The 16,235-nt window shown below is 49.0% G+C and overlaps 1 protein-coding gene across 1 annotated transcript; it reads left to right on the top strand.

Moving 5' to 3' along the window:
• The first annotated feature begins 10 nt into the window (after positions 1–10).
• NCSTN (nicastrin) lies at positions 11–14,292 on the top strand. The gene is made up of 17 exons (XM_016214776.2): positions 11–129; positions 1,322–1,426; positions 4,826–4,949; positions 5,383–5,504; positions 5,943–6,088; positions 6,836–6,986; positions 7,303–7,412; positions 7,656–7,808; positions 8,469–8,573; positions 8,751–8,828; positions 9,709–9,881; positions 11,279–11,381; positions 11,598–11,693; positions 11,978–12,065; positions 12,312–12,466; positions 12,707–12,919; positions 13,487–14,292. Exons 1-17 carry the CDS (start codon positions 45–47, stop codon positions 13,607–13,609), a joined length of 2,130 nt encoding a protein of 709 aa, XP_016070262.1. The 5' UTR covers positions 11–44; the 3' UTR covers positions 13,610–14,292.
• The last annotated feature ends 1,943 nt before the right edge of the window (positions 14,293–16,235 follow it).

The raw sequence follows: 16,235 nt of genomic DNA, 5'->3' as shown, positions 1-16,235 counted from the left end.
GCCGGACCCGGAGGAACGAAACTTCCGCTCCGCCGAGAGGCAAGATGGCCACGGCTGGGGGCGGCTCTGTGGCGGACCTGGGAAGTCGGGGTCTTCTTCGCCTTCTGTCCTTCTGCATCCTCCTGGCAGGTGAGGCCACCCCCGCCCGTGAGCTCCACTCTAAGAGGAGAACCCTCCGGATCGGCCCAGCCGCGATCGCCGCCGTCTCCCTTTTGGTTCCCGCTACCCCTCTGTCCCCCCACCCCGTAAATCCTCTTTCTCTTTCGTTCCCCCGACAGAAGTTCCCCTTCACCTGGACCTGAAGGTCCCTTCCCCCCCGTGGCTCGTCGGATCCCCCCATTTCCTCCTGCCGGCCACCTGCTGGCCTCTCTCCCACTTTATCCGGATGCCTCCTTTTCCCCAGGGCCCCAGCCACCCCACCCACAATCTTAAAGGACAGGCAGGTATCAGTTTAGTTTCCTCCCCAACGCGTTTAGACATTTCAAGAGGAAAGCAGCCCCTTTCTGTGGGGACAGTGCAGCACTTCTTAGGAAAGTAGATTCCTCATTTCTTTCTCTGTTGATTCCACCATAAAACGCGTCCCTGTGCTTTGCCTCAGTTTGTCTCATCAGTAAAATGAGACAAAAGTGGGATGGATATGGGTACTCTTAACTGTTTAGACCGTGGAATAATTCAAGGAACATTAGGCATGTATAATGGTATTTGGCTTTCTAGTATGTCAAGCCTTAAAATACAATCATCCCTGTATATAACCATGACCATACCTTTCCCCAAATTCACATTGGTTTCAAAGATTCCCCAAAGGAGAAACTAGAGCCGCCTCACGCTATGCGCACACATAAATCAGCTACTGATGACATTAACTGACAGGTGTGTGGCTTAAGTTTTTTCCCAATTCTGTTCAGACTCCTGGAAAAATGTCTCAGAAAGATTTTTAAAATTGCAATCTATATTTTTAGACTGGAACCCTTTCTATTAACTAATTTGTAATATACATACAGACTAGAAAAGTAGAAGTGTGGTCACCCATGCAACCAGAAGCTGATGCACCTGAGGTTAACTGCCTTTTCTTTGACAAGTGAAGTTTTCTCTCTCTTAGCTTCATTGTCAGTTGCTCTATGTAGAATTTGTAATAGACCTCTGAAGAACATAGCTGGGTGCGTTTATGTGTTCCAATAATGTGCCCAAGAAGTGAGAAGAATGGACATTAGTCCCATTTCAGAAAGTATGTTATACCCAAGCCATACAGTGAGCTAATGACAGGATGGAGGCTAGTACTATCATCTCTCAATTATTTTCTAACACTTTATCTTCTGATCAGGTTTGTGTGGAGGAAACTCAGTGGAGAGGAAGATCTACATCCCTTTAAATAAAACAGCTCCTTGTGTCCGTCTGCTCAATGCCACTCATCAGATTGGCTGTCACTGTGAGTTGAGGTTGGGATTTCTGTTTGTGGCTGTTGATACTTTAGTCTGTGCCCTAGATGTAAAGATCTAAGTCCTGCTTGGGAGTCTAAGCACAAAATTAAGCTATGTGGGTGGGAGCTGGTAGCAAATCATTTGTCCAACCAGGCAAGATAATTAGGAAGAGCTAACATTTAGTAAATGCTGCGCACTACTTAAACATGCATCTCATTTAATTCTCATGATATAGCTACTATTATTTCACTTTACAAGTGATGAAACTGACAAGTTGAGTAACTTTTCCAAGATCATCCGGCTATTAAGTGATGAAGCCAGGATTTGAGTTCTGGTGGTCCAGGTTCTAAGTCAGGACTCTTAACCACCCAGGAGGTTAAGTATAAAACTATGCTATTTTCTAAGGAGAAAGAAATTTCATATTTTGTCATCACTTGCACTCTGAATGATCTTTTTGGAACCAAAATGGCCTTTTAAAGGCAATGAACTATTTGGAGAGAAGGCATTGAGAAAGCCATATAAATTGCAAGAGGAATTAGTAAAGCATTTAGATTTGTCTTCAGGCTTTGTAAATGTGTTCCAAAACAGGGTACCATGACAACATGGTTATAAAACTATGAAAGTTTTATAGAAAAAATTGTGATCTAAAGGTTGAATCCCAGTTCCCCTTTTGCTTAACCTGCTATCTTCAGATTTTGTTCTTCTGTGGATAGTAAGTAGCTCTGTCAGATTGTATTTCAGGTAAGCAGGAAACAGAATCAGATCTTGGCTCCTTTGTCATCAAATTGGTCACCTCTGATTTCACTTTTATAAAAACAATTAGCATATATCTGCACAAAGCTGGTCAAACTACCTTTAGTAGATGTTTATTAATGATGCTGAGTAAGTAGTGTGCTTTCAACAGTATTGTGTGATTTCCTGAAACCTTCTGATTTGGTAGGAGAAAAACTGGAACACTGAGAAGGGAAGGACTTGCTTAAGGTGGTAGTTACTACTTTTCTACCCATCCTTCCCTGAGCTATACTCTGTGTTCACTGTCCCATGTCTGCTATAGGAGGTGCTGGGAGTAGGTTAACTGGTTCCAGACAGTTCCAAATAAAATTTTTGTTGGACTTAGTTCTTAAACTGGGTCTGTGGGTAGACGGGAGCCAGGTCCATTGTGGGCTGAGATCAGACTTCTGGTCTTGCTGGAACCCCACACTAGTACAAAAAGCTAGAAGCCTGTCTTCTTAGAGCTGACTTCCAAGATACCACCTTTGGGAATGAGTCATTCTGCTGCATATTCTTAGAGCAGCCCTGTGGGAAGCAGAGCAGTAGCCAAGTGCTAGTATTGAGAAACAAGCAGGGAGGGGCTGGACTCTGGCCACTTCCTCATTAAGGTCTTATTTCCTTTTCAACCTATTCACTTATAAGCCTTCCTTCATCATATCTGAATATCTTTAATTAGGGTTGCTAGCATGATAAAATTAAAGAGAAATAGATCCAGTTTGATTTTCTAATTATAACGCTCTGTTTCTGTTTTACCGTTTTAAAGTGCTCAAAGCGCTTATGCATGTTTCTTTTAGTTCCTTCTTTTCTTTCCTTTTTTAATGTGTCCCCATAGTATGAGATAAATAGGGGTTGGAAAACTTCTTCTCATTGAAGGCCTGGAGAAAGTAAGCAAGTTACTTAAGATTACAGAGTCACTCAGTGGAACCCAGATTAGAATCCAGATTTTTTTGTTTGTTTCTTAAACATATCTTTATTGATTTCAGAGAGAGGAAAGGAGGGGGAGAGAGAGATAGAAACATCAACGATGAGAGAGTCATTGATCGGCTGCCTAGCCCGCAACCCGGGCATGTTCCCTGACCAGGAATTGAACCCTGATCGCCTGGATCCTAGGTCGATGCTCAACTGCTGAGCCACACCCGGCCGGGCAGAATCCAGGTTTTTAAAGTTCAGTGTCATAGCTTGTCTTCTTCCTATCCTACTTGAAGTTATGTATGTTTTATTTGCCAGGCTAGCTGTTCATTTTCCCGTGTTTTAAATGCTATGGTAAGGACTGTTGTCTTTTGTTTTGACTTAAAACTTTTATTGGTAGGTTTAAAGTTCAGTGTCATAACTTTCTTTACCAAAGTTATTCCAGAGTCTTTTATTCTTCTATATTTCATTATTGTCACTATCAACATGAACTTAAGTGTTTACTATATTTAAGACATAGTTGAGTGTTGGGGACCAGCTCCCATGTCTAGATTTTATCAGACCCCGTGGGAGAAAAATACTACCTGGCTGGCAATCTGAAAGCACTTATGGTTTTTGTCTCATTCAAGTTACAACATTTCAGTACCTTGGTCTATAGCCATAACTCTCATTCCTGACTGTGTATAATAAAGAACCACATGTGGTATGTTTTGAAAATACACATACCTGGGCCTCACCTTTAGAGATTTTAATTTAGTAGATTTGAGGTAAGGCCCAAGTATCTGTATTTTTTTAAAACTTCAAAGTGATTCTGATACACAGCAAGGGTTGAGAACTACTGCTCTAAAACAATTTATGAATAACATCCAATTTTCATTGAGGAGAAGACTCATGGGGAGACCCTACGATGTCTCTATGTGGATCACTAGGAACCTAAGGGGTACTGCTACATAGAACTCAAGGCATTCTGGACTTTGGGTCATCCTTTCTCTATTTCATTGCTTTCCAATCTTTGTCATGTCATGAGACATATAGAAAATGTCATTCTGGCACGTATAGAAATGGATATTTATAGGGCATCCTGGGGTAATGGGTGAGTCCGCTCCTGCCTGGGGGTAACCTTTGGAAACCCTAGGTCCCCAGAAATGAGAGGAATCAATATCAGCACATCTCTAATCCACTTAAGACCCATCAGTTGGGAAGCTGTTCTAGAGACCTCAGAGTTCATGATGAACTTTACCTAAAACTGGCCAAAAGCTACCCTCAAATAGGGCAAAGGAATGAAGATCTAGGGAAGCTACTGCAGCCGATGGAATCTGCACATGTGTTTTCACAGAGGAAGATTCAGTGGTAGAACAATGAGCTAGAGATTTAGAGGCCCCCGTTTTCTGGAGAAAATACAGGTTTGAGCACTCTGTGCCTGCTGACCTAGGGTCTTGTATGTGTAGCTGAGTGAGGTAGGGGCAGAGGGCAAGGACATGCAGAGCCCTCCTGACCTTTGGTGAGTGGCCTCCTCCCCTGAATGGGCCTCTCGGGCTCTTGTCCTCCATCCCCCGTGGTCCTCGGGTGGAGCAGGCCTTTCAGCGCTTTTGTTCAAGTCTACATGTGGCTGTATTAACCCAAATGTCTTGTGACGCGTTTGCGGGTAGATGACCTGCAGAGTCAGCGAGGCAGAGTCAGAATCGGCAACTGTGGGAGCTTTAATTTGACCCATTCTGTCCTGGCAGCTTCCATTAGCGGGGACACGGGGGTCATCCACGTAGTGGAGAGAGAAGAGGACCTGCAGTGGGTGTTGACTGATGGCCCCAACCCCCCTTACGTGGTTCTGCTGGAGGGCACTCTGTTTACCAGGTAAAAACTGTGTGCATCTGCTGAAGACTGCATGCAGAGGGGAAAATTCAGGCAACAGTCCTCACACTTGGGAGTGAAAACTTTCCTTGGCTTCCCTGGTCTGATCAGGCCCGGGGGTGGTTTGCTCCTCACAAGGAAAGATGCACCATCAAAAGGAATTATCTCGGTGACCTTCTAGATAGAACTCTAGTGAGTAAGGACCCCAGGGAGGAAGGAGGGGTGCACAGGGTCACTCAAACCCAGGGTAGGTGAGATTAAGCGCTGGGCTCAGGTTGAGTCATAGTCCTCTCAGAAGTCAGAGACTGGAAAGGCGAGAAGGGAGTCAACAGTTTGATTCCCCTAGGTCCCCGTTAGTTTCCATCCTTGGGGACAGGCTACTGGGCTGCCTGATCACCTTCCTGTCTTCCTTCATGTCATTCCCTCCCTGTTCTAGGAAGGTGATGGAGAAGCTGAAGGGGAGCACCAGTCGAATTGCTGGTCTTGCAGTGTCCTTGGCCAAGCCCAGTCCCGCCTCAGGCTTTTCTCCTAGCGTGCAGTGTCCCAATGACAGGTTTGGTAAGAGCCCCAAACGATCTGCAGAGCCTGCTATCACCCAGAGCTCATTGTTGTATAAGTCTCATGTCTTTGGGGGGGCGTGGTAGGGAGGTATCTCTGTTTCCGTGTCTGTGTCTGTGTGTAATGTGAATAACTGACTCTCAAACAGAAGATAGTGTTTCCTGGTCTTTGCCATTCATCCCTTCCCTCTCTGGCTTCCCCTTCTTCCACTAACCTTCCATTCTTGCTTTTTGTCACGTGCTCAGATTCCTAATTGGCCAGCCTAGGGCTCCCTGATACCAGTGTCTATTTTATTGTGGGTGATGACAGGTTGGTGCTTGCTTCTTTGAGTTCCCCTCCTTTGGAACTCTTAGTCCCAACCCTATAATATCTTAGCCTTCCTCACTTGGTCCCTAAGTGCTTGGTGTCCCAACATCCTACCCCCACCCTCCTCTTCAGGTGTTTACTCCAACTCCTATGGGCCAGAGTTTGCACACTGCAGAAAAATACAGTGGAACTACCTGGGCGATGGCTTGGCTTATGAAGACTTTAGTTTCCCCATATTTCTTCTTGAAGATGAAAATGAAACCAATGTCATCAAGCAGGTAATGATTCTGCCAGTTCCTAGTTATTCCAGTTAGAAAGAATTATTTTTTAGGTTCTTCCCTTGTTTGGAGAGAATCTCATTCTCATTTAGTGCAGCCTCTGAAAGACAGTTGCTTCAAGAAGAGCCAAGAAATTTATTTTTCTTACATTCCCCTCTCCCATTTCTCTCCCGCCTTTACTGCATTAAAGGTTTTTAGACTGGAAGAAAATGTGAAGGATATTTAATGTGAAACAAGGTATATAGCCCTGGTTAAGAACCCCGAGTATGATAAAAAGAGCACTGGACTAGGAATTAAGAGATTTGTCTCAGTAACTTCTGAAGTTCTTTTCATCTCTAATCTCTAATTCTAGTCTAGCTTCTTTTTAACAAACAGAGCGGTTAGATTCATCCAGAGTTACATGGTGAGGTAATGTCCAAGCTGTCCTGAATTTGATGTTTGTCTTTCAGTTCGGTGCTCTTTACAGCAAATCGTATTAGAAACAGTGACTGAAATGCCAGGTTGGGCCGGGTCATTTGATACTGATTAATTTCATCTTCCCCCAACTAAGTCATTGAGTCTGTGCTTCTTCACACCTCTTGATGAGTTTTTCTCTTTGACCTTATAGATCCTGTGGTTGCACCAGACAACTATAGCTCAGGACAGGTGTGGGAGTGGCTTCAGGATAGAGCGGGGCCCTCCTCATTCTGGGAAGTATGGGAGGGACTCCCAGCCAGCTGCCTCAGTGGGGTCCATCTCCCCTTCTAGTGCTATCGAGATCACAACCTGAGTCAGAATGGCTCAGCACCAGCCTTCCCGCTGTGTGCCATGCAGCTCTTCTCACACATGCACGCTGTCATCAGCACTGTCACCTGCATGCGGCGCAGCTCTATCCAGAGCACCTTTAGCATCAACCCAGGTAGGACAGACCCGAGGCATGCTGGGTGTAGTGGGTGGGGGTACGAAGCCCAGGCCCAGGAATGTTGGGAGGCCTGTAGAGAAGGAGTGGGCACAGGCAGGGAGCACTGGTGGGAGAAGTGGAAACTGTTCCCAACAATTGCAACCTGTCCCTGAAGTGGGCAGTGGCAGAGAAACCAGTATGGAGCAGTGGAGATAGAGATCGTGGCTTACAGAGTCCATGGGGCACTGGTCAGAGAGGCCTCCTGTGCTTTCTTTTTAGCTAGCTACCTTCTCCCTTACACCAGTTGATGTCTCACTGTTTGTGTCCTGCTCAGAAATCGTTTGTGATCCCCTGTCCGACTACAACGTATGGAGCATGCTTAAGCCTATAAATACATCTGGGACATTAGAGCCTGATGACAGGGTTGTGGTTGCCGCCACTCAGGTGAGTGTTGGCCCCTGACTAGGGTGGGCAGGGCTGGCACAGAAAGGGCAGGCAAGCCTTTGTTGCGCATATCGGGTTTCAGAGTTACTACAGTGGAGAGCCTCACACGGAGAGGGATCTGGGCTGTGGGACTCTGGACTTCAGGACATGAGTATTCACTTGACTGAAATGGGAGGGATCCTGGGGCCTGGTCCTAATTTCCATTTTCAAAGTGTACCTCCCTGCCTTTTCTACTGGACCCAGCTGGACAGTCGTTCCTTTTTCTGGAATGTGGCGCCCGGGGCTGAGAGTGCTGTTGCCTCCTTCGTCACCCAGCTGGCTGCAGCTGAAGCTTTGCACAAGGCACCTGATGTGACCACCCTGCCTCGCAACGTCATGTTTGTCTTCTTCCAAGGGGTAAGGGCTCTCTGGTTTGAATGGAGTGGCCAGGAATGGGGGATGGGGGACAAAGGTGGGAGTGGCCACCATTTTGGGAAAATCTCAATACTTAAGTTGTTATTCAGCAGAGAGCTTCTGGAAGTGTCTGCAAGTATCTCCCCTTGAGAGCCCCCCATTTTAGGAATGCTCTGCATCCTGACCCAGAAGTGGTGCACTGCCCCCCCCCCACCACTGATTCCATCTACTTGAGGCATTCTTATACTTTATTCCCTGCACCCCTTTACTGTCACCTCCTCTCAGGAACCCTGAGGCTCCTGACTCACTCTGCCCACAGCCTGGCCCTGGAATAAGGGAACAGCAGCTGTGGCTGAGTTGGTGGAGGTATGGGAGGGGCAAGAAGCAGCACAGCAGCTGATGTTTGCCTCAGGACTTACTGAGGCTGCTCTACTCTTTTTTAGGCTCAGAAAGTCATGTGATATGTACATTTGAGGGATAGTCATAGCTGGGAGGCGGGGTAGGGGGAGGACACGGTCACTTGACTGCAAAAGCTAGCCAGCATTTGAGATGCCAGGAAACAGTAGCCTTTGTGCTGAGAGCTTTGATCCAGCCCCGAGGAACCAAGGCTGCTCTAACCCTTTGGAATCTCTGTTCCCTTTCCCACCCATCTCTGCCTCTCAGGAAACTTTTGACTACATTGGCAGCTCGAGAATGGTCTATGACATGGAGAAGGGCAAGTTTCCTGTGCAGTTAGAAAACATTGACTCGTTCGTGGAGCTGAGACAGGTGTGCAGCATGTGTCATCACCCCCTTCCTTTCTACTTAAAGTTTCCTCCTCTTTGGTTCTGTCGCCCTCACTGCCGGTACCATCTCCTCTTTCCTTGCCTTCTCTTTTGATCCCAGAACTCCTTTCTCCCAGAACGGCAGACTGATTGTAAGTGTTGCTTCTCACCTTTCCCCCAGGTGGCCTTAAGAAAGTCACTAGAGCTTTGGATGCACACAGACCCTGTTTCTCAGAAGAATGAGTCAGTACGCAACCAGGTAATCGGAGCATCTCTCCCCTCACTTCTGTTTTCAATGGCTCAGAGTATGGGCACCTCCTTGCCCTGGCCCCATCCCCACCAGCCCCAGGGCCTGTGAGACAGGACCTTAAGTTAGATATTGGTTAAAGGGTGAACACCACGGCTGCTACAGCTCCCCAGCAAGAACCACGAGCTCAGTTCATGTCACTGGTTCCATGGGATGGGTAGTTCTCTGATCATTTGATGCCGAGCAACTATTGCTGCCCATCAAGGTCAGAGTAGTGACTGGCTCCCTTTTCTCACTGCTGTCCCATTGGTCCAGTTGTCCAGGCCATGCTGCCTCATTCCTGGCATGTCAGACTCCCAACCCAAAGTGTCTTCCACTTTCCTCACTACTTGTTCAAGCTCCTACTTCCTCTCAATGTCCAGCTTTAGGTCTCTTTTTTCCATGAGGTCTCTTCCTACCATTGCAGCTTTAGTGTTATCCCTCCTCTGGGCTCCTACAGCCCCTACCAACTAGATTGCCTGTTTTGTATTACTGTTTGTCCCTCCAATTCTGCACAACAAATAAGTGAAGCATCTACTAAAGATAAGACAGAGTTCTGAGAATAGTGGGATATACCTACAAATGTGAAAAACACAGGCCTCTCCTTCATCATGCCATAATTTTATTTTATTTTATTATTATTATTATTTTCACGCCATAATTTTAAAAGGATGGTAGGAACTGCAGGAATTTCAGGGGGCCTTGATCCCAAAACACTTGAGGAATTTATACCTAGGAGGCTTAAAGCAACTCCCCAAGCTGGGAACTTGAAGTAAAATGCATTTCAGGCCTAAAAGACCTCCCAAGTTGCCATTCCGCAGCTTCCCATGAGTTAACCCCATTCATCCCCCAGGTGGAGCATCTCCTGACCACACTGGAGCAGAGTGGTACTGGCGTCCCTGATGTGGTCCTCCGGAGGCCAGCCCAGTCCCAGCCTCTCCCACCATCTTCTCTACAACGATTTCTTCGAGCTCGAAACATCTCAGGTGTTGTTCTTGCCGACCACGCCACTGTTTTCCATAACCGGCAAGTTACCTAGCATGCATCCCCTTCTCAGAGTCTGTTCTGCAGTCAGGGGTCTGCAGAGAGATGTCTTCCGTGTCAGGGAAGATCACTGCTCTCCCCTCTCCCCACACCAGCCTCTCCAAAACCTCAGGTCAGCTTGTGTTTGTTCAGCGGCCTATTCATATCTAACCTGGTCTCCTCCTTTGACTTAATGTTCACCTGAGGAAACAATTCTCACCTTAGCCCTTTCCTGCACAGTCATCCTTGCCATGCTTCCACCTCCCCCAAGCTCTCTAAGGGCCTGAATGCCCCAGGGCTGCTGGTAGAAGGCAACATCTCACACAAGAGTGCTGGGATGATGATAGTGTTCTTAAGGTGTAAGAGACAGAGCTGTCACTGTCTGGGGCCCCCCGACAGCGCCGAAGACCATACACTGAAATGTTGCTTGTTCTTGCCATGGGGTGAGTGCATGTGGTTCAATGTGAAGGTATAGTGTCCCCCTACAGTTGAGGGAGCTCCAGAGATAAGGGGTGAGGCCTGTTAGTCACCTCTTTCCTGGTTCTCGACACCTCTAAACTGTCTCTAACTTGAGCCCTGGGCTAACAGGGAACTTCTTACTCAGGCTGGACTGCTAAGCCCCCAGCCTCCTTTCCTTTTCCAACAGGTCAAAGTAGTTTCTGAATGAAAATGCTTAAGCTCTGGTTCTCTGACTGCAGCCAACTAGCAACTTCTCACTTATTTTGGGCAGTGACAATTCTGGTGCATTGGGTCAATTCTCTTCCCCCAGCTTATCATCCATACCACTTTGGGATTCATCATTTGAACACATTTTGGACTCACATGGCTGACTTGATTGTGTGTGGGACAGGCATTTATTGATGGTTGTGTCTGGGAGCTCTCTTAGCCGTACTTCTAGGATCTGTCTCGTTGGGGCTCCCCAAGGAACATCGGGTGGTTTGGCCTAGTGTAGTAGTATAGGTCTGTGAACAGGTGTGCTGATTCCCCTCTACTTTCAGCTACCCTCAATATAAACGTTCACTGGAACAATCACACGATTGCTCTGATAATGTGTGGCAGGCTTCCCTGAAAGTCATTTTAGCCGTCCTCCTAGATCTCCAGCCCAAATGCCAGAAAAGGGTCTGTTATGTTTAAAGATCTCTTGGGGAGGAGATTCCTGCATTCCAATTTCATGCGCCTTTTCTGCCTCATCTGTCAGAAAAGTCTCTTTATTTAACCGCTGCCACCCTCACTCTTACCTCCTCATTCTCCACACCTTCTTCAGTATGGAATCCTAATCTCTCTACCCTTCCTGAGTGATGAGAAATGAAATACCAAGCTGCTGCACAAGGACCATGTGGGGAGGGAAGGGGCAGGGCCCAGCTGAGTGTGGCCAAGGCTCATGTTGGCTTCCCCTGCAGCTATTACGAGAGCATGTACGACACCGCTGAGAACATCAATGTGAGCTACCCTGAGTGGCAGAGCCCTGAAGAGGACCTGAGCTTTGTGACAGACACTGCCAAGGTAGCACTGGCCTGGGCTGGGTGGGAACAGGGGGAACACACTGGCCTGGGCTGGGTGGGAACAGGGGGAACACACTGGCCTGGGCTGGGTGGGAACAGGGGGAACACACTGGCCTGGGCTGGGTGGGAACAGGAGGAACATGGTGAAGATGGTTAGAATGTTACTGTTTGGGTTAGAAGTGGTGGACCATTCAGCCCCACTCCTCACCTACCACAGGCCCTTGCAGATGTGGCCACGGTGCTGGGACGTGCACTGTACCAGCTCGCAGGAGGAACGAAATTCAGCAACACTATTCAGGCTGATCCCCAAACAGTAAGAACAAATGGGCCCTGGCTCCTTTCTGTCCATTTATGTCCCTTGCCTAGTTTCCCACACCTTGGAATTCAGCATTCCTGTAAGTGCCTGTAAGGACACCTGGCACCCCAGAGAGCTCTTAACTGGGCCTCATCAGTGCCCTCGTGAGCCAGCCACTGTCCCCCCAACCCCAGAATCTATCTGGCTATTCTAGTTTCTACCCCATGACTTGACCTCCACTAATCACTCCGTCCCTGGGGTCCAAGTCACAAAGTTCTCTCTTCTCACTGTCCCAACCCTAGGTTACCCGCCTGCTCTATGGCTTCCTGGTTAGAGCCAACAACTCATGGTTCCAGTCTATCCTCAGGCAGGACCTAAGGTCCTACTTGGGTAAGTACCTGATGTGGGAATGGGCCCCTTCGCCAAGGAAAGGGATATTGGAAAAGTCATCATTTTGCTTTAATCTCTACTTTTTTTCTCTTTTTCCTCTCTTTCTGCCCCCTCTCCCCATGTTTCCCTTTCTTTCTGTTTCTCTGCTCTTCCCTTCCCTGGCTCCGGCCAATCCTGGGCTCTTTCTACCATCTGCACTGCCCCTTTTCCCCACCAATTCCTCCCTTCCCTGTGGCGTCCAATCAGGTGACGGGCCTCTGCAGCATTACATCGCTGTCTCCAGCCCCACCAACACCACTTACGTTGTACAGTGTGCCTTGGCAAATTTGACTGGCAAGGTGGTCGACCTTACCCGCGAGCAGTGCCAGGATCCAAGTAAATCCCCCAATGAAAACAAGGATGTGAGTGGTAGCGGGTGTTGGAGGTACCCCAAGGGTCCCTTTCCCTTGGGAAAATTGGAGGATCTCCAAGGCCCAGTTGGACCCAAGGGCTTGGGATGGAGAGGCGGAGGGATGCAGCCTTTTGAACTTGAGTGTTGAACAGGCAGCAGCCTGAGTGAAAAGGACCATCTAAAGGGTAAAGGGAGTGAGTGAGAAAGGGCCGTCCCCTCAGCCCATGCCCTGGCCTGTCTTCCTGTGCAGCTGTATGAGTACATGTGGGTTCAGGGCCCTCTGAACTCCAACAAGACAGACCGGCTCCCTCGGTGTGTACGTTCCACGGCACGACTGGCCAGGGCCTTGTCCCCTGCCTTTGAACTCGGGCAGTGGGGCTCTACTGAGTACTCTACATGGACTGAGAGCCGCTGGAAAGACATCCACGCCCGGATATTTCTGATAGCCAGCAAAGAGCTTGAGGTGAGATGGGGAGAGAGGTGGTGGCAGAGATCTATTTGACCACTTTCATCTCCTGTTTGCCCCAGATTTGCCACAAAAACGTACTATAAATCTGCCCCCTGTCAGCTAGTATGCCCCATTAGGAAGCTTGTTTTCATTGACAGTTTGATTCTGGGTTCATTCTGGAGATGTGCTCTCATAGATACCCAAGGAGACACCTAACTCTGTGGTCCCAGGTAGCCCTTCCACAGCTTCCCTCCCACTGGCATTCCCACCTGCATAGCCGGGATGAGTCAATCCAGTATTTATTACTTGTCACAAGTAAGTCAGTAATGTAATTGCCACTAGAGAATCAGAGTTATGGGTCCTGCCTTCAAGATGCTTAAATCTAAGACAGAAACGAGTAGAGGTACTTCGCTTCTCTTTTAAAATGGAGACTAAGTCTCCAGATTGGGGAGATGTTGCCTGTGATTGTTCAGTACTTGGTGCTTAGAGCCAGCTCCAGAATTCTGATGTCCTGGCTCCCAGCCCCAAGCAATTACCCCAAACTGCACTGGGATAATCTGAGAACGCCCCTCTCCCCCACAGATCATCACCCTGGTGGTGGGCTTTGGCGTCCTAATCTTCTCTCTGGTCGTCACCTACTGCATCAACGCCAAAGCTGATGTCCTTTTCATTGCTCCACGGGAGCCGGATGCTGTGTCTTTCTGAGGAGAACCCCAGCTTTTCCTGCCAGCTCTGTGGTTCATTTCCTAGATCATTTGTCCCACTGGGACAGAAACCACTAGTTTGTCACTGGAACCTCTCTGGGCCTGGCTCAGACTGGGATTAACATACACAAGTGGAACTGCCCAAAAGAGACAGAGATAAACAAGTCTCCTCCCCTCCCCAGCTCCCCTTCCTGTCTTCCCTTTCCTGGTTCTTCTTTCTCCCCCTGTCGGAATCTGGGATGACAAACAGAAGCATCTTGCTCCTGTTTAACTCCTCGCCATCCCGCCTAACTTAATCTCCTTCAGGATCCCGTCTCTACTCTTTCCATCCTGTCCTGTACCTTCCCCTACTCCCCCCCCTACCTCCTGTACCTATCCACCTTCCTGACCAGGAAGAATGACAGGAAGGCTCGAATGCCAGGAACAACTGAGAGGAAGCCCTGAGGACAGGGCCGAGCCTGCGTCTCCCTCCCGCCGTCCTGTCTCCAGGCCCTGAGATGGCCCATCAGGGCGGGTGTGCTGCCGGGTGGGTATCCCACCTCCAGCCCACAGTGCTCATGTGTCATTTTTTTAAGCTGTAATATCTATTTTTGTTGTTTTGTTTTCCTTTGTGTGTGTGCGTGTGTGTATGTATGTGTAAATATATAAATAATGGGTTTCATTAAAATAGAGTATCCCACACAACCTGTTGTGTGTCCCAGGCTCCCTTGTTCAGTGACCCCATACTGGAAGTCACTATAAATTGACGCCTCATGTCTTCTCTTCTGGGTCTTGTGAGGGGCAAGGAATAAGGCCCTGTCACAGCAGCTGGAGTCCCGGAAGCAGGGCTGCTTCTGTGGTGTGGAGCCCTGTTTTCTGTCACATAAGGAAAGTGTTCACAGTTTCTTCCCACCTGTGTATTTGACAGGCATTTCTTTCCTTTTTTAAAAAATACGTCTCTATTGATTTCAGAGAGAGGAAGAGAGAGAGAAACAATGATCAGAGAGTCATTGATCGGCTGCCTCCTGCACACCCCTGACTGGGGATTGAGCCCGCAACCCAGGCATGTCCCTGACCGGGAAGCGAACTGTAATCTCCTAGATCATAGGTCAGTGCTCAACTGCTGAGCCACACTGGCCAGGCTTGACAGACATTTCCTTATTTACTTTGAGATACTGGTGAGGGTATAGTGGTGAAGGGAACATAGCCTTTGAGTAGCTCTCAGTTGGGGTGAGGGGACAGACAGATACACTTCCGACTAGGTGTGACCCAGTGTGATGAATGGAACAATTACAGGACACCCAGAGTGCCATGGTAGTACACGGTGGGACTCAGGGCAGCGAGGTGGCATTTGGAAAGGCTGCACAGAGGAGGTGGCATTTGAGGTGGATTTAGAGTCACCAGGTAGAAGCACAGTCAGGAGAAAACTGGTCATGTTTGGAGATGGGACTTAGTGTCCCTCAGCCATAGGGCCAGCAGGAGAGGCTTGGCCAGGTCACAAGGGCCCTTGGGTGGCCTGCTAAGGAGTGTGGGCTTTCTGTTGATGGTGGGCATTTTGTAGCTCAAAACGAGTGGCTTGGGACTCTGGAGAGACTAATTCCCGAGTCTTCGTGGAGGCAGAATTCTGGAGTGTGGCACTACTGCTAAGTGGTGGGCAGTGGCTGAGTCAGCTGAGGGGACAGAACTGGCAGGAGTAGTGCTGAAGCCAGCCCTCTCCCTCACGGTGGCCAAGAGGCTTACCTCCCACATGCCTGGGGCCAGCAGAGATGGGAAAGAACTGGCCGTTTTCAGAGTCCCCTCCCCTCTGAGCTTCCTAGTTGGGCTGTTTACCCGTCCGAGTCCTGCTGAGAGGAGGTGGTTTTTCTCCAGGTTTCTTTCCAGACTCCCCCAGGGGTATGTTTGGGGCTCTGGGAATGGAAATAAGCCCTGCCGCCCCCCCCCCAGTCTGAGCTGGAGAAGCTGGGCTTGCTGGCGGCAGCCGAGCGCAGCTGCCTCTGTCGTCTGGGCTGACTCCACACCTCCCTCAGCCAGCAGGTTTCCCGGCGGACAGGGCACCACTTCCTCACGCTGGTGGCTTCAGGAAGCAAGGCGGTGGCTGGGTACCAGTGATGGGGCTGAAAAGGGAAGCAGGGTGGGTGAGAACGAAGGGTACAGGATGCAGGGCCTTCAGTATCAGTCTCCGCCTTGGGAGAGTCCTCGCCGTGAGCTGCTTTTCTGCCTTTCATGCTGTCCCACCTCACACCCCCACCCTCTCCCAAAAACGGAACCAAAACACTGGCTGGCTTTGTGGCCCTCAGGGAGGCCAGGCTTCGTAGAAGGTACAGGCCCTCAGATGACCTGCTGTGGCTGCCTTTCTGAGTCTGGTTTGGCTCCTCACCAGGTACCTCTGGTGTCCTGGAGACCAGGTGGGTGACTGGCAGCATCTTAGGGCCCTGAGTTTAACTCTTTAGCCTCCCTCCCACTGCTCTAGGCCTTGCTCACCCCTGTGCCTTCTGAAATACATTTCCCAGCCCCTCCCTTTCCCACAGGGCTTCCCTCCCTCCCTACTCCTTCCCGGTGATGGCTCACACTGTGCCTTCTCTTCCACCCATCCTATGCTGAAGGTTTAGTAACCGAGCTCCCTGCCCCAAGACCCAGCCTATACCTCC

This window comes from Miniopterus natalensis, chromosome 19, assembly GCF_054644295.1.
Source record: "Miniopterus natalensis isolate mMinNat1 chromosome 19, mMinNat1.hap1, whole genome shotgun sequence".
NCBI classification, from domain to species: domain Eukaryota; kingdom Metazoa; phylum Chordata; class Mammalia; order Chiroptera; family Miniopteridae; genus Miniopterus; species Miniopterus natalensis.
Note: the sequence above shows the minus strand (reverse complement) of the source record. Positions and strands in the feature narration are given on the sequence as shown.